Raw genomic sequence first — 16,418 nt, 5'->3', positions numbered from 1 at the left:
CCGATCTATCACGGCTACGGCACCGTCTGTGCTGAACCGAACGCCGTGGCCTGCTTGCAGGCAGCTTGATCTGGTTGCTGCCGGGACCCTCATCTCTGCGCGACCCGCAGCGAGGTTCATTCCTCTAATTCCAAATCGTTCATTCGCCTATGCCAAATCGAAGGGCCAGCTGAAGTTCAGACTGGAGGCAACCGCCGCGCCATCGACAACACCTCAATCGCCCCTTCCCTCCCCGCCACCATCTCCGCCTCCGCCTTCGCCCACGCTCGCATGGCTCACGAAGGTGGAAGGCAAACTGCAGCGCGGTGGGCAGAAGGTGATCGAGGGTGCTCGCCAGCGCACCCAGCGTGCATTGCGAGGCGAATTGGCCGATGCTGTGCGATCGGGCGATCTCAACGAGGCCGAGCACACATGGAGCGAGCTACGTGCTCGAACCGGCTCGAGATTGGACGAGGCCAGTTGCCACACGCTCATGAACGCCTACGCCCAGCGCGGGCATCTACGTCGGGCGCTGAGTCTCTACGCGCGCATGAAGGAGTGGCGGGTACGGCCATCAGCCCACACGTTCTCCATCCTCTTCAACGCCTACGCCAACCTGGCCCAGCCTTCGCCCTCCTACCTGCCCAAGCTCAAGCAACTCAAGGACCAGGAGATGCCCAAGTATGTTCTTCCTCTCCTTCTTCCTCCCTCTTCTTTCAACGCCGTGTAGATGGATTTGAAAGAAGAGTAGAACGTTCCAGAGTAGTTGTTGACCGCCAACCACCATCACGCTCACCAGGTACGGAGTGGTGCCGTCGGTGGAAATCTACAACGTGCTGCTGAAGGCCTACCTCGCTCTGGACCCGGAGAAGAGCCACCAGGAGCTCAAGAGCGTGATCGCCGAGATGCAGGAGTACAGGCTCAAGCCCGACGCCATCACTTACACCCTGTGGATGGCCACCGCCGCACGAGGCATTGCCAGTAAGTACCGCCCACCCCCCACGACGCCGCACAGTGTGCACAGATTCTGTACTGATGGTTATACACCAGACAATCCGAAGGCGACGGTCGACGTGGCCGCCGCGTTCGAGGTGTGGGACGAGATGAAGAAGAACCGCGTCCATCCCAACCTGCGCGGATACAACGAACTGCTCAAGATCTGCAATGAGGGATCGTCCGAGGACCGCGACATCGCCTTTGAGGTACGACATTAGAAGAGAGTGAGTGTCTCTCGTTTCGCTAGACCGACGCCTGACACGCCAACTCGGTCGTCATAGTTGTACAAGGAGATGCTGGTCGAAGGGGTCACGCCCGACCACCACACGTTCGACATTCTGCTCATGACGTGCTGGAAGCAACGCAAGTTTGAACTTGCCAACGAGCTCTTTGACAAGGCCGTGCAGCTCAACGCCGACAACAAGGGAAAGCTGGTGTGAAGCGCACCCTTCTCTCGTGCCGTACCACGACAGCGATTTTTTTTTCTACTCACATGCAACGTGGGTCCAGGTGGAGCTAGACACGCATCTGTGCAACTCGGCGTTGAGGGTATGCACCAGGAATGAAGGCAAGAGGGGGCCGGGCCGCAAGAGCGGAAGCGCGGAAGCCAATCAATACCTCCTCGACGTCATCTCCAAGGTATTACTATCATTAGCTCTTCTCCCCCCTTGCAACCGCGAGTGACCTGCAGCGTACACTGTGCGTCGTGTGCGTGTGCGGTTGGTGCGTGTGCGTGTGCGTGCGTGGTGTGTTGGAAACAGATCACGAAGGTGATGTTCCGCAAGCACTTGCCCTACGACGAGGAGACCTACGCGCTCCTCATTTCGGCCTACACTCGAGCGGGCGCCAAGGAAAAGGCGACGAGCACCTTTGCCGACATGCAGTCCAAGGTATATTCCCCTATTTTTTTATTTTTTTAATGTTTACTTATTTTTACTGACGGTACCACATTCTGCAGGGCCAGGTGCGGATCTCCAAGAAGACCATCGGCGCGCTGCTTGTGACGTGCAGAGAGAGTAATGACGTAGAGGTACGCTACAAGCAAACACATGTGATTGTCTAAGGCAACGATGTTTGTTTTGACATGCGACGTGACGGCCACAGGAGGTGAAGAAAGTGATGGACCTGGCAAAGGACCGACGCGTGCGACTGACGGACTCGATGGTGGAGGAGGCCAAGACCATCTTCATCAAGAACAAGCGCTACCAGGAGTGGACGCGGGTCGAGCGCGACCTCGCCGAGTGGCTGCCCACCGCCACAGCCGACTATGCCACGAAGGGCAAAAGGCGAGCGAGCGCGGTCGAGGGCGGTGACGAAGATGATGAAGATGACATCAACAACGACATCGAGGCCGCCAGTGTCAGCAAGCACCCCAAGGCAACAACGAGGAGGTCGTCGTCGGCCTTTGGCAAGCCGGCCCGGCCCGGCCCCTATGCGGAGGGAAGAAGCGGCAGCAGGGAGAGGGCTAGAGAAGAAGGACCACGACGGCCAGAGGGAGGTGAAGAGAGCGCGAGGCAAGAAAGAAGGCGGCGATGGAGGGAAGAACGAAGCGGAGGCGCCGGCGGCGGCGAGAAGGCGCAAAGGCGAAGCCGACCCGGCCGGGAACCCAAAGATCGAGTCTCCGCGAAGAACTACTACAAGGACACGCGGGTGAAGTCGCCGTCGGCCACAGGCAGGAAGAGCTTCGGCGGTGCGCCTAAACCCCACGCCGGCCGGAGGAAGTCACCGCCCTCCTCTCTCGCCCGTAATGAGGACTAGGTGCCCCAACCACACCACCACTACCACCCACCACCTCGCCACTTCGAATGAAAGGGTTCGTAGGTCATGGTATGGTGGTTTCGTTCGGTGTTTGAGCGTCAAACGTTCTGCTTCTCCCCCCGGGCGAACTCGTCCAGGAACCACTGGACGCCCGGCGCCGACGGCGCGGGGGTGTTTTTGAGCGGCTCGCGCACGTGGAGCACGTGGCCCGTCCGCCAATCGTACATGCTCCTCCCCGGCCAGTAGTCGTTGTAGTGCAGGTAGGGCCGCAGGGCGGCCGCGACCGGGAAGAGGGCCTTGCCCAGCTCCTCTGCGGGCCGGATCTTGTCCGCCCACACGGCGCTGGTCGCGAGGCCGTCGAGCGGGGCCAGCTCGCTCAGTAAGGCCGCCAGCAGCGGGTCCGCCTCCGAGTTGGGCGCCGAGCGCAGGACGAACGGGCGGGTGAAGTAGGCATGGCCCTGCTCCTTGATCTGCTCCCTGTTGAGACTGATGAAGGTCTTGATGTCGATCCGCGGCTGCGCTGTGGTGGTGTCGGTGGCGGTGGCGTTGAAGAGCTGCGGGAACTCGTCGGGGTCGAGCAAGAAGATGTAGTCGAAGTCGGCCTGCCAGCGGAGGAAGAGCTCGTGGGCCTGGGCCTGCAGGAGGAAGGACTGGGAGTGGTTGGTCTTACGCCGCGGGAAGGCGAGGTCGACCAGCGTCACGCGCTCGGCAAGGCCCTTGTGTTGGGCTATGCTCTCCCGCACCATCGACATCTTGAGGTCGCCCGTGACGATGTTCATCACCACGTGATCCACGCCCACCACGTCGAGCATCCAGAGGAGCCACAGGTTGTCGTCGCTGGCCCATGTGTACTTCTTGAAGACCACAGCCCCCACCCGCAGCGTGGCGTCGTGGCCGCGGGCGCGCACGACCGGCAGCTCCTGCTGGGGACAACCGGCCACGAACCACGGGGCCGAGGGAAAGCCGTGGGACGGTCGTGGCAGCAGGCCGCGCTCGGTGATGGGCGCCGCCTCCGGGAAGTGGAGCACCTCGGCCAGCGGGAAGCGGGCGACGTCGTTGCACGCATGGACTTCGAACGAGGCGTTGGCGCGATGCCTGCGGTCGCTCAGCCGCAACGCCAGCGCGTCGTCCATAAGGAACGCGCACCGGCCGACGTAGTCGCCAAACTTTGCGGCCTTGTTGCGCTTCACGCGCCCCGGCGTGCCGCTGGGCATCAGCCCGATGCAACTCTGTGCCGCGAGCTTCACCCTGGTCGGCTCCGGCAGGGCATCGCCGCCGCCGCCTCCACCATCACCACCTCGGTCGTCGTCATAGCTCAGCTCCACCGTATCGAAGATGTGCGTGTCTTGGTTCACTGCAAAGTCCCTCCCGATCCCCATGTGGAACTGGAAGATGCGCAGCCGCGGGTCGGGCCTGAGCTCGTTGAAGGTGACGTTGAGCAGCTCGGCGGGCAGGTGGGCGGGGTAGGCGCGGTGGTCCTGCATGACAGAGAAGACGCCGACAGATTTGGAGGCGCTCAGGTGGTCCCAGCCGATCCGCAGAGGACTGGCGACGAAGGATGGTCGTGGGGGAGGGGGAGGGTTGAAAGGCAGGGAAGGTGCAGATGGACAGGATGATGTGGGTGAGAGGTTTGCGATGCGCTGGCCGCTTTCCCAGAGGTGTAACGTCACAGACGCTACGACCAGCAGGTAAATCAACGACCTGTGCGCCGCTCTCATCTAGCTCTGCTCTAATCGTTCTTCATGTCCTTTGGAAAAGGAAGAACTGCTAAACACAAAAAAGGAAATCTCACTGCTCTGCTGACGTCAGAGAACACCGAGGGATTTCGCGGGATAAAGAACGGAAATTTTACCCGAATTTCGAACGATCAGTTCTGCCTCGCGGCCAAATTACTGTTGGCTGGGTTCCTCCAGGCCAAGAAGAACTGTACTTCCTCCCTAGCGCACGAAGGAGGAGAAGAAGAACAAAGAATGAAGGTTTTCGCCCCGACCTATTACTCAAGAAGATGGGCCAACAAGCGGGCCACACACCTCTACGCCGACTTCGACCACATAGCCATCCCTCCGCCTCTTCTCCCGACCCCAACCGCCACAACCTCACCTTCATCACAGTCCTCTTCGTCAATCGAAACCGCTCCGTCCGCTCCACCAGCCGAGGAATTCCAGGCTGTCGCCCAGGAGACAACAACCACAGACTTGGCGTCGGCCTGCCCCCTGGACACCCGCAAGCCCAGTCTTCCGCCGGGCACCTTCATCGGCGAGAACTTGGCCCTTCGCCACCGCGAGGGCTACCAGTTCTCCCTCAATCGAGTGCAACGGTTCGTTACACCACACCGTGTCGAGTTTGCTCAGTACTGTTGTTAACACGCGCAGCAGGTACCTGTCGCACATCTTTTCGTCCCACCTCTACGGAGAGCCGTGTATCGTGATTGCCGGGACCGACGAGGCGCGCCTCTTCTACGACAGCGACCACATCACCAGAGCCGACGCATTCCGTACATATCTCGTAACTCTGGGTGTTTACCTCATTCCGTACTCACTCGGCGCCATCGTTGACCTACCAACAGCGCGCTACTTGCGTAAGGCGATGCAAGGAACGGCCACGGTGATGTCCATGGACGGCCCCGAGCACCTCCAGCGCAAGGCCGCCATCATGTCCTGCTTCACCGATCAGCGCCTGGACGGCTTCGTGCGCCTATGGGGTCGCCTGCTCGACGCCTACGTCAACAGGTGGGCCGCGCTGGAGCACTTCAGCTTCGCCCCGCAGCTGATCCGCCTCCACGCTGAGTTCGCGCTGGCCTCCGTGCTCGGCGCAGTCGACGTCGCGCCGCGCCAGCTTGCCAAGCTCAGCCGCCGCATGGTCCGGGCCGTCAAGAGCTCCGAGGGCATGCCGCTCAACGTGCCCGGCATGGGCTTGTGGCGGTCCAACAAGGCCAGGCGCGGCCTGGAGCGTTGCGCGCTCGAGCAGGTCCGCCGGGAGCGACAAACACACGGCGGCAGCAGCAGCAACGCAGGGCTGGGCGATGACGAAAAGAAGAAGGCTGTGGCCGAACCAGCCGAGGTGGACGTGGCCGAGCTGGCGGTGGTGCGAACGATGGCGCACGTGAAGGACCCGGAAACAGGCGAGCTGCTTCCAGAAGAGGTGGTGGCCTCCGAGCTGACCAACATGCTCATCCACACAATGGGCAATGGTACGCAATCGTTGATGTGCGTGCGCGTGTTTGCTTGGTGACTGCAGAGTTGCATTCTTACATTCTGTGGCCTATAGCCTTCGTCGGCGTGTGGCTGATCCACGCATTCCACGAGAACCCGCACGTTTACAACAGCCTCCAGGCCGAGGTCGAGTTCGTGCACAGGTCCGCCACACTGTGCACACTCTTCTTTGGCGCCATCTGTGAGAAACTCACGTAGAACATGACCGGGCAACTTTCTACTGCTCGCACCGCTCAGGTCGCACTCGGAGCCGAACTACTACGGGCGCAAGAGCTTCCTCGAGCGGCTCGACTACACAGAGTGCGTGGTGCGCGAGGTGAAGCGGTACTATCCGATGGTGCCCTTCATCCCGGCCAGGGTCAAGAAATCGTTCGCCTACTCCGGCCATCTGTTCCCGAAGGGCTGGCTCGTGCTCCTGGGCATTCCTGCGATTCATCTCGACGGCCGCGTCTACCGCGACCCAAGTGCGCTCCATATATCCCGCGCAGTTCACCTACGCGACGCACACAATGCACGATTGCACCCAAACGCACACACCACACGCACACACACACGCACACCACACACGCACGCACGCACTCACACACTCTTTACTGTTGTTGGTTTCCTTTGGCGGAAGGCTCCTTCTGTCCTGCAAGATTCGAGGCAGAGGAGCACAAGGCTGTCGACGAACGCTACACATCCGTACTTCATGGTGCGCTGTCCCCCCCACCTATCAAATCCAAACCCCCTTTCACACACAGTACTCCATGGGTTCACCGTTCGTCCTTTGTCCACCAGGTGGCGGCGACGATGCGAAAACTAGCCATCGCTGCCCGGGCGAGCAGCTGTCGACGCTGCTTCTCAAGTCCTTGGCTGCGCGTCTGGCCAAGGACTGCACCTGGCACTGGACCACGCCCCAGATCCTCTCCTATTCGCTCCTCAACACCCCGCCGACCCCGCTGGATGGCATGCTGGTCGACAGCTTCACCAAGACCGAGGCCACAGGACCCGACATAGGTGTCGACCTGGCGCAGCCGCCGATGGTGGTGGTGGCCGGTGCCGATGTGGGCGCGCCGCCGTCCAGCGCTGTGGGCCAGAACGAGAGCACCGCCGGCCACAAGGCCACGACGGACGACCTGAACGGCATCAACAACAGCAACAGCGAGGGCGGGCTGCCGACGACGGAGGTGGGCGACACCGAGGGGCCGGACTCGGCCGCCGCGATGAAGAGGAGGCTGCGGCGCGCGCAGACAGACGGCGGCCTCCTCGCACCACCCGGCGCCGCGTGCCCCTTTGGCTACGGCCTCGCCGCACCCTCTACCCCGCTCAACCAATAAAATCTAAACGATTTGACCGATTTTGACCCTGTTTTGACTTGCGTTGACTGCGGCCACGTCAACTAAGTCCCATAATGGCCACCCATATGGCCCAGGCCGGCCGTCAAGAGGGCCACCAGCGCAGTGTCAATTTCGCCGGCCCGCCTAAGCAGCGGGCTGTAACCGTGCTTGCGGGGCATGTGGGTGGAGGGATTGGTGGCGTGCGTAGACGAGCGAGGGTTTAGGCCCACGCCGAAGGCCGCTGCCCCATTCCAGAAGGAGACTCGACATTGTGGCCCTCTCGGAGGGGAGGGCTTCAAGGTCGATGATGAGCGTCGCACCGCCTCAGGCTGGTTGACAGAGCAGGGAAAAGACGCCGGTCCCCTTGGTGGAGGGATCACAGCCCTGAGTGGGTCCTCTCGGGAAGCTGCGTATCGACTCCAACACCTCCACTTTTTTTATCTTTTCAATAAATGCGCATCGATATGTTGCTCAGCTATGCGAAGAGACGGACATGTCGGCTCGGGGATGAGCTCGCCGTGCTCGTCCTTGGTGGTGGCCACGGCGGCAAGGATGGTGCCGTCCTTCCTGCGGCCCCGGCGCTGCTCGCGCACCAGCTCGAGCACCCACGACTCGAGGCTCCGGAGCGCCTTGTTGACCTTGTTGATGCATCTTGACGTGGTCGTAACCCAAATCCCTCTTGAATTTCATGTTTGTTGCAGATCAACGTCAAGAAACACCGAAGTTCTCACTGGCATTGGCCTGGCCTGATATATTGCCAAGGCAATAGAAAAGCCCAGATTTCTGTTTGACGAGTTCCAGATCAGATTCCCAACGAGGCGTCCATGGAATCATCACTCTATTCTCTGGCTTGGGCTGGGAGATTGAAATTAAGCCGAACTTTGCCCAGAAATAGTGCTGGAGTTGATGCTGTGCAATCGTCGCCACCACCAACTCCTACCAAAAGGGCCTTTAAAAGTGCTCTTGCAAGGAGCACTTGTTCTTTATTATTCCACTCATATCAGCACATCACCAAACCAAGACCATCTGTTCAACTCTCACCTTTTGATCAAACCCCAACTCTCACCTTTTGATCAACCCACCCCCTTTCATCAGACATCATCACTTCACATACCACACAAACAAAATGCTGCCCACCAATCCGCCGAGAGAGCCGCTCAACATAAAGAATATGCTCAACCCGACCTTCTACTCCCGCAAGCTCGCCGAGAAGCGCGTCAAGAAGCAGGCCGCCTCGTCCAAGGACCCCTCGCAGCGCGCCACGCTCTCGCCCGACGCCCACCTGCCGCCGGGCACCTTCCTCGGCGAGAACCCGTCCTTCCTCCACAAGGACGGTTACGAGTTCTTCCGCCGCCGCGCCGAGAAGTACGCCCCCCACTCCTCTTCTTCTTCGTCATCACATTTTCCATTTCTTTCTTCTTGTTTGTTGAAGAGTTACTGACGATGGACATGGTGATGATGATGGTGGTGATGATGGCCATGATGTGTGCAGGTACAAGTCGCCGATCTTCATCACACACCTGTTTGCCGAGCCGTGCATTGCGATCGCGGGCGCCGAGGAGGCCAAGCTCTTCTTCGACCCCAACTGCTGCATCCGCAAGAACGCCAACGGTACCTAGCCACCTTATGGCACTTGATCAACTTCATCATCATCATCTTCATCATCTCCACGTTCTCATCGCCCTATTTTTGATTGCAGCGCCGCACTTGACCAAGTACTTCTTCGGCCGAGACACGACCTCTGGCCTCGACGGCGAGGCCCACCTCACGCGCAAGGCCCAGGTGATGGCCAACTTCACGCCCGACCACCTGGCCTGCTACACCGCCATCTGGGCGCGCACCCTCGACAAGTACCTCCTCCGCTGGACCGCCACCAGCTCGACCGGCAGCCCGCTGGCCCTGAGCGACGAGCTGTTCAACCTCCACACCGAGTTCGCCATGGCCTACATCCTGGGCATATTCGACCCCACGCACGAAGCCGTCGACCAGCGCCGGCGCGAGATCGTCCACATGATCGAGTCGTTCGGGGCCGTGCCGCACCTCAAGCTGGTGCCCGGGTCGCGCATCAACAAGGTCAACAAGGCGCGCCGGAGCCTCGAGTCGTGGGTGCTCGAGCTGGTGCGCGAGCAGCGCCAGGGCCTCAGGAAGGAGGGCACCATCCTGGCCGCCGTGGCCACCACCAAGGACGAACACGGCGAGCTCATCCCCGAGCAGGTGGCCGCCGCCGAGGTGCTCAACCACATCCGGCCGACGGTGATCGCGGCCTACCTGACCACGTGGATGCTGGCCGCCTTCCATGACCACCCGCACGTGCTCGACCGCCTGCGCGCCGACGTGGACGGGCTGCTGCGCGAGATGCCGGCTGAAGACAACTACTACGCCAACAAGGAGTGGCTCGACCGGCTGGCCTACGGGGAGGCGATCGCAAACGAGGTGCGACGGTTCTATCCGTGCGTGCCGCTCATGATGGCGCGCGTCAAGCAGACCTTCGAGTACAACGGCCTCATCTTCCCGCAAGGGTGGAGCGTCATTCTGGGCATTCACGGCGTCCACCGCGACCCGCGCGTCTATTCCGAACCTGGTACGGCTCCCCCGCTCATGACACGACACGACACGCACGTGACACGACCAACGACACGACACGACAAGACACACAGCCAGTGACTGATTGGTGTTCCCACTACGTTGTTCAGACACGTTTGCGCCGGAGAGGTTCGAGCGAGGCGAGCACAGGCGGGTCGACGAGCGCTTCACGGTGCTCCAGCAGAGCGGCTCTGATCTCTACACCAACCACAAGTGCGCCGGCGAGACCCTCACGACGCTCATGATGAAGTCCCTGGCCGCGCGGCTGGCGCACGACTTCACCTGGCGCTGGACGCCCGAGCAAAAGACCAGCTTCGCCATCACCGATCTGCCGCCGACGCCCGCCGACGGTGTCAAGATCGAAGTCCTCCAGCCGCGCACCGCCTCATCAGCTTCGTCATCATCGTTGGCAGCCGCCTCGCCAGTCACCTCCGCCTCCACGACGATGGGTGGGGAGCCGCTGCCGATCGGGCTGATGAGCGCGGGCGGGTTCGCCACCAGGACCGGAGGCAGGTGCCCGATGGGCTACGACGCCGCCAGCGGCGGAATGATGAACCAGCCGCACGCGGTGCCGGTGGAAGAGAACGGGGAGTGCCCCTACGCCAAGGCACAGGAGATGCCGGCGGCGGCCGATGGCTATGCGGCGGGCGTGTGTGCGATGGGCTACCACCAGGACTCTGCGGCGGCTCCCACCGGCGCTGACCTCTTGTGAGCGAACAACGGTCTCATCCTCCTCTCCTCCTTTCTACACGTAAACGATGATGTTGATAACATCACTCTCTTCTACATTTCTTATTAAAACCACTTCTTTTCTTCATTCAACTCGTCGTCTCCTGTACACGTGAGTCTCTACGAGATTGTGGAGTAGGTGGTCTTGCGCGGCGTTGCTGGTGGCGGCGCGGGCGGAGATAGTGATGGTGACGATGGTGTCTCGCCGTTGCGATTGTGGCCACCGAGCAAGGCGTTGGCGGCAAAAAAGCCGATCGTGCCGATGACGAAAGCGGCGCAGAAGGTGATGAGCGCCCAGTTGGGCAGGTCCAGCAGCGTGAGACACGAGCAGATGAGCAGGAACAGGATTCCGCGCATCAGCATCTGCAAGAATTACATCACATGTGAGCCTCCAAGCACACGACACACACACGACACACGACACACACACGACACACACACACACACACAACACGACACGACACGACACACAGAGAGGAAGCGTGCCTGAGTGGACATGTATTTGTAGAGGGCATTGCCCACCACGGTCCCCAATAGCCCGCCGGTGGCCACCGCGGCATAGGATGGAGCAGCATCCCAGGAGAACAGTCCCTCCCTGCCCATCACGCATCATCGTGAGCGATCTACTCGTATCTACCGCGATTGTGCGCAGAGGGGCGAGGGCTCACACACCGATAGAGGAAGTAGGACTGTGGGATGTTGGTCAGGGCGAAGATGCCGATGAAGGTCGATCGCCTGTGGGTCATGACGGGTGGGTAGGTGGGTGAGACGATGGTAGGTGTTGAACACCTTGGTCAAGCCTCACATGAAGGCACAAAGGTGAGGGAGGCACGCGTACAGGGGTCCCTTTTCGAGGGGCGCAAAGGTGATGATGATCATGAGCGGCGGCCCGCTCACGCCGAACATGCCGCCCATGAGGCCCGACCCGATGGCGCACGCTACGATCAGGGCGATCATGGGGTAGGAGAAGGGCGGCCTCTTGGGAGTGGTCAGTTCCTCTTCGCAGTCGTCGACAGCGACGGATTCGAGTAGCGGCTTTTTCAGATCTAATTCTTCATCCCAATCGGCCAGATTGGATGAATCACCGAGGTTGGTGGCTGCATCTTCGCCCAGATTTGAGAAATCGCTTCGTGTCCGGTCTCGCTGCAGTCCACGTTCTCGGATGGAGGTGAAGAATGCGCCCAACGGCCCCTTGAATTCGACGTAGCACTTCCAAATCGAGAACACGAGCAGGATCGCCCCCAGAATCTTCTTGAGCGTCGATGAATCGAAAGAGACGAGGAGGTAGGTGCCTGCCAAGGTGAGCAGCACCTTGGGAGGGAAGATGAGACCGAAGAGGCGCCAATCGATCTCCTTCCAGTAGAGGATGAAGATGGGCCAGAGAGTGAAGGGACCCATCATGAGGATGTAGACTACCACATCCGTGAGCTCGACTTGGAGGAGGCCGAAGATGAAGAGGGCTTGCAGCACCACGTGAAAGATGATGGCCAGTCCGAAGGCGGTGAGGGCCGACGTCACCGAGGCCAGCAGTGCCGCCAGAAACAAGGCCAGCAGCGGCCACCAGTCCACACCCTCCACCACGTCCTCCTCCATCTTTAGTTAGGGTGTTGTGGCTATCACACGTGTCCCACACAGCGCAGACCGCTTGTGCCCGTTTATTAGGGTGATCGTGGCGGCCCGACCGGGCCTCTCCGGCTTCTTCAGTGGCGCTGTTCGTTGAAGCCGGCAGAGCCATCCGTCCCAGCCAGTTGCTACATACAACCCCAGCCAAACTAAAGCTGGAGGAAGGGCGTAGGAACGTGGTGGTAGATGACGAAGGCGGTAAGGGCCTCGTCACCTAGGCAAGCAGTGCCGCGAGAAACAGAGCAAGCAGCGGCCACCAGTCCACTCCTTGTGCGCTCAAGCTTCTACGTCGCGCGTGCCGTAGGCAATAAGAACGGCCCCAGCAAATTCGAAGTTCAAAAAAGCAAAACTGAAGTGAAGAGGAAGCACGCGGGCGCATCTTTGGATTCTGCCTACCGAGGGAGGCCGTGTTAGATAGTTTTTGCCCGTGCAATCGCTCAGACCGATTACAAATTTTGGAAGATGTCATTCATTGCTACACCGCCACCGCGTTCCGGTGATGGTGAAGGCATGTCTCCTCCCAAGGAAAAGGGTGCGTTCTACCTTGCCAATCAGCCACCCATCACCCATGAGAAGCGGTAATCATGTAATGGATGAGTATTATTATTTTTACCAGCCCTCACCACCGACTCTGAGAGGAGAGACCGCGTCGTGCGCGAGATTTACGACACAGAGAAGAGCTACGTCGCAAGCTTGGATCTTCTCGTCAAGGTAGGTGCCCCTCTTCAACCCACATGTTGTACCGCCTGATCCCCATTTATTTATAATATAAAAAAATTAATTACCATTTAATTACGCGCGAACAGTATTACCTCAAGCCCATGCGACAGCAGAACATCGTGCCCAAGCCCAAGGTGGCCTTCATTTTTGGCAACGTCGAGCACATCCTCATCATCAACAGGTAACGGCTTTCTCTCTTCAATGCTCTCCACTCGCTTCTTCTCACCGCATGGCCCCGTTTCGCACCTCGTAGGGAGTTGCTAGAGACGTTGGAGAAGAGGATTGCGACATGGAACGAGGATTCCGTGCTGGGCGATGCCATGAACAAGCTGGCATGTCCCCTCCTTTTCTCTTCTCTCATTGCTCCCAAGCATTACGCGTTATCGGCTGTGTGCTGACTGTGGAGGCACTTGTGCGCGCCGCCGTTCAGATTCCATGGCTGCGCCTGTACAGCGAGTACTGTTCCAACTTCCACAACGTGACGGCCCTCGTGCTCAAACTCTCGGAGAAGTCATCATTTGCCGAATTCCTGAACGTACGTTCCATTGACTGGTCGTGCGGCACCATCAGCGCCGCCCATCCCTTCTCACACCACGCTCTCCCCCCCTGCAGAAACAAAAAGACACGAACAATATTTTGGATCTGCCCTCGCTGCTCATCATGCCCATCCAGCGCATCCCCCGATACAAGATGCTTCTCGAGGTTCGCATCGCCGTACCTGCTCTGTGCCATGCAAATGTCATTAGCACTGACATGAACAATGATGGCCTACAGCAAGTGGTCAAGTTCACACCAGAGACGCACCACGACTACAAGGCCCTTACAAACGCTCTTGAGAGGGTGCGCCTCGCCTCACTTGTGTCCATCACGATAAGCGTCAGTGGCGTGCTGTGCGTGCTGTGTGCTGTGTGCTGACTGTGGACGCACTCATCAGGTGAGCGAAGTCGCGTTGCTGGTGAACGAGAGCGTGCGCAAGAAGCAGAACCTGGAGCAGCTGGCCGAGTTGGAAAAGCGCCTCATGGGCAAGTACCCAGTACGTCATCCGCCAGTCGGCGTATCTCATCTCTATGTGGTGATATCGCGTGGCTCACCTAAAGCGTTGCCGTGAACCAGAAAAATATGACACAGGCCGGCCGAGTGCTGATTCACGAGGGCGAGTTGACCAAGCTCTGCCGCAAGGTCCCCAAGAAGGTACACCTTGCTTCCTTGTGTGTCGTGTGTCGTGTGTTGTACTGTCGCTGTCGGCTGACTTGTTTTTATCTCTTCTTCAGCGTTACTTTTTCCTGTTCAACGATCTGCTGCTGTACGGAGTGGCGAATCCGCTGAACAGGACGTACATCATCCACCGCACCATCTCGCTGCTGGCAGGCCGCATCATCCCCGTCGACGACAGCGACAAGGTCAAAAACGGGTTCAAGATCATCAGCAAAGGTGAGCACCATTGCTGCCTACCTCCTCTATCTTTTACTTTACTTTCCACTCTTCGCTCACCCACAGACCACCAACCAGAGAAATCATTTTTGGTATGGGCCGATACGCCCGAGGAGAAGTTGAGCTGGACGGCCAAGATCGAAGCTGGTGCGCGCCCCTGCACTGTCCCCCATTTTTGCACACGCCGTGTGATGGTTGCTTGCAAGCATACTGTGTGTTCACACAAAGTTTACTTTTGTTTTGCAGCAAAGGAGAGTTTGAAGCAGAACCCACACACCACCGGCGGAGAGGGATACGAGGAATACGAGGCGCCCATTTGGCAGAACGACGAAGAGAGCAACACGTGCACGCTGTGCCAAATCCACTTCACCACGCTCAGGAGGAAGGTGCGTTCCGCGTGCGAACCTTCGCTGCACGCGTGTACCGAAGCGTATTTGCTGACGAGTCTATATTCGCGGATGGCGCGGTGCAGCATCACTGCCGTAAGTGTGGCCGCCTGGCTTGCGGGAAGTGCACCGAGCACAGATATGAGCTGCCCAACATCGGCAAGGAGCGTGTCTGCGATGACTGCTTTGCCGATCTCTCCGGCCAACCTTCCAAGAGGTTCACACACACACACACACAACACACAGCGACAGCTCACTCACGCCTCGCGATTGGGTTGGGTTTCACAGGAAAACGCTCCGCGACAAGATGAATGGGCAGCAGCAGACCGACGTCCTGTCGCCGCGACTTGAGATGGGGGTATGCCAGTCGCTTCCCCCCTCTTCCTATTCTGCTCGCTTCGGCTCACCCGGGTTGGTGGGTGGTCGATAGCTTGTGCCTAACCGTGGGTCGGGAATCATCGACAAGGACGCCATAGACAGTACCACCACCCCCTCTCCTTTGCTGCGATATGTTGCTCTCCATATCGCCGTGGTGTATCCATTACCTGTGCGTTCGTGCCCGCTTACATATCTATCTCTCTTCCTCTTCCTCCTTCTGCTCATCAAGCCACCGAATTGTAGCATACACCACAACTGCACAACACCACGCAACCTGCGCGCGCGCATTCCCCCACTCCGTTTTCTAGATAGACCGCAGTGGCGTGGTGCGTTTTATGTATCGATATAGCCCACACACCCAACGAGGCCAGCACACACACGGCAATAAACCAAATCGCCACACCTGCCTGCCATGGCTACATGCACCACCTTGTCCACCGCACACGCACACACTCCACCGCACCATATCTTCTCTCTTCTCCATACGACAGCTCCGTGTCTGTCCATATACGCTATCCATCCAGAGAGCGCCGAACGTCTGCATACGTATGTACATAGCATGTGCCCCTGCGCGTCCCGTGAACGTGGTGGCCTTGCCTTGGGTGGTACTCACTCACGGGTCTCTTTACTACAGCCAAGAGCTCCGGTGATATCACACGCACAGAGCTGCAGAGGTCCTTGGACTGTCCGATGGTACCCGCTGTGGCGCCGGCGCCGACGCGAGCTCAGACAAAGCCGATGCCCCCGCTGCCCACACGCCCCAACGGCCTCAGCAGCAGCAACAACAACGACCAGCGCCTCTCAGTATCGTCCTCAGCTCTGCCCGTCTACGTCTTCCGCGACAAGAAGGCACTGCCCCCGGTGCCCTCTGACGCGCCGCTACTCTCGCAGCAACCGCCTCAACTACCGCCGCAGCCCATGCCCGTGCACCCGAGTCGGTACTCGCTCCAGGTCACCCCGAACCGGAGACGCGTGGCCCCGCCGATGATGCACCTGCCCTCCCGCCCGCCTCCCGTGCCCACGCCCGCGCTGTCCAAGTCCGCCGCGCTGCCTTCGCCGCGGTCGCCACGGCCACCAGCCTCGCCGTCGTCGCTGGCGTCGTCAACGACGTCCTACACATCGTCAACCCTCCTCTCGCCTCGAACGCCGCCGCCGCCACTGGCATTGTCCGGGAGTGGTGCCAAGTACGCCGCGCCGCCAGTGCCCGTTCGGCCGCGGGAGGCGCGCGCAGCCGCGCAGTTCGCACGGCCGCTCCCCACCAGCCCTACATACAACACGTGAGCAACACAACACAACACACAACA

At 59.7% G+C, this 16,418-nt stretch overlaps 7 protein-coding genes across 7 annotated transcripts; 5 read left to right on the top strand and 2 right to left on the bottom strand.

Annotated features, from left to right (window-relative positions):
* Window positions 1-472: 472 nt before the first annotated feature.
* Window positions 473-2,733, top strand: ACA1_096540 (pentatricopeptide repeat domain containing protein; the record flags this gene model as incomplete). The annotated part of the gene is made up of 8 exons (XM_004334948.1): window positions 473-660; window positions 779-960; window positions 1,030-1,181; window positions 1,257-1,409; window positions 1,486-1,614; window positions 1,737-1,865; window positions 1,934-2,005; window positions 2,080-2,733. The coding sequence occupies 8 exons, from the start codon at window positions 473-475 to the stop codon at window positions 2,731-2,733; spliced, it is 1,659 nt and encodes a 552-aa protein (XP_004334996.1).
* A 98-nt stretch (window positions 2,734-2,831) lies between these two features.
* Window positions 2,832-4,217, bottom strand: ACA1_096530 (uncharacterized protein; the record flags this gene model as incomplete). Its single annotated transcript, XM_004334947.1, has 2 exons — window positions 2,832-3,587; window positions 3,642-4,217. 2 exons carry the CDS (start codon window positions 4,215-4,217, stop codon window positions 2,832-2,834), a joined length of 1,332 nt encoding a protein of 443 aa, XP_004334995.1.
* A 486-nt stretch (window positions 4,218-4,703) lies between these two features.
* ACA1_096520 (cytochrome p450 superfamily protein) lies at window positions 4,704-7,264 on the top strand (the record flags this gene model as incomplete). Its single annotated transcript, XM_004334946.1, has 7 exons — window positions 4,704-5,050; window positions 5,109-5,227; window positions 5,300-5,923; window positions 6,001-6,088; window positions 6,183-6,409; window positions 6,565-6,639; window positions 6,726-7,264. 7 exons carry the CDS (start codon window positions 4,704-4,706, stop codon window positions 7,262-7,264), a joined length of 2,019 nt encoding a protein of 672 aa, XP_004334994.1.
* Window positions 7,265-7,441: 177 nt separating this feature from the next.
* ACA1_096510 (uncharacterized protein) lies at window positions 7,442-7,722 on the top strand (the record flags this gene model as incomplete). The annotated part of the gene is made up of 1 exon (XM_004334945.1): window positions 7,442-7,722. A coding segment is annotated over one exon (281 nt), but the record flags the coding sequence as incomplete, so codon positions are not given.
* A 668-nt stretch (window positions 7,723-8,390) lies between these two features.
* On the top strand, window positions 8,391-10,559 carry ACA1_096500 (cytochrome p450 superfamily protein; the record flags this gene model as incomplete). The annotated part of the gene is made up of 4 exons (XM_004334944.1): window positions 8,391-8,629; window positions 8,757-8,875; window positions 8,964-9,845; window positions 9,958-10,559. 4 exons carry the CDS (start codon window positions 8,391-8,393, stop codon window positions 10,557-10,559), a joined length of 1,842 nt encoding a protein of 613 aa, XP_004334992.1.
* Window positions 10,560-10,696: 137 nt separating this feature from the next.
* Window positions 10,697-12,169, bottom strand: ACA1_096490 (uncharacterized protein; the record flags this gene model as incomplete). Its single annotated transcript, XM_004334943.1, has 4 exons — window positions 10,697-10,939; window positions 11,048-11,171; window positions 11,249-11,311; window positions 11,415-12,169. The coding sequence occupies 4 exons, from the start codon at window positions 12,167-12,169 to the stop codon at window positions 10,697-10,699; spliced, it is 1,185 nt and encodes a 394-aa protein (XP_004334991.1).
* A 531-nt stretch (window positions 12,170-12,700) lies between these two features.
* Window positions 12,701-15,047, top strand: ACA1_096480 (RhoGEF domain containing protein; the record flags this gene model as incomplete). Its single annotated transcript, XM_004334942.1, has 13 exons — window positions 12,701-12,731; window positions 12,816-12,910; window positions 13,006-13,100; window positions 13,173-13,281; window positions 13,350-13,454; window positions 13,532-13,621; window positions 13,694-13,759; window positions 13,854-13,952; window positions 14,033-14,110; window positions 14,191-14,350; window positions 14,429-14,497; window positions 14,597-14,953; window positions 15,025-15,047. Coding segments are annotated over 13 exons (1,377 nt in total), but the record flags the coding sequence as incomplete, so codon positions are not given.
* Window positions 15,048-16,418: the final 1,371 nt, after the last annotated feature.

The sequence above is a fragment of the Acanthamoeba castellanii genome (genome assembly GCF_000313135.1).
Source record: "Acanthamoeba castellanii str. Neff unplaced genomic scaffold scf7180000084645, whole genome shotgun sequence".
In the NCBI taxonomy this organism is placed as follows: domain Eukaryota; phylum Discosea; order Longamoebia; family Acanthamoebidae; genus Acanthamoeba; species Acanthamoeba castellanii.
This window is presented reverse-complemented; position numbering and strand designations above follow the sequence as displayed.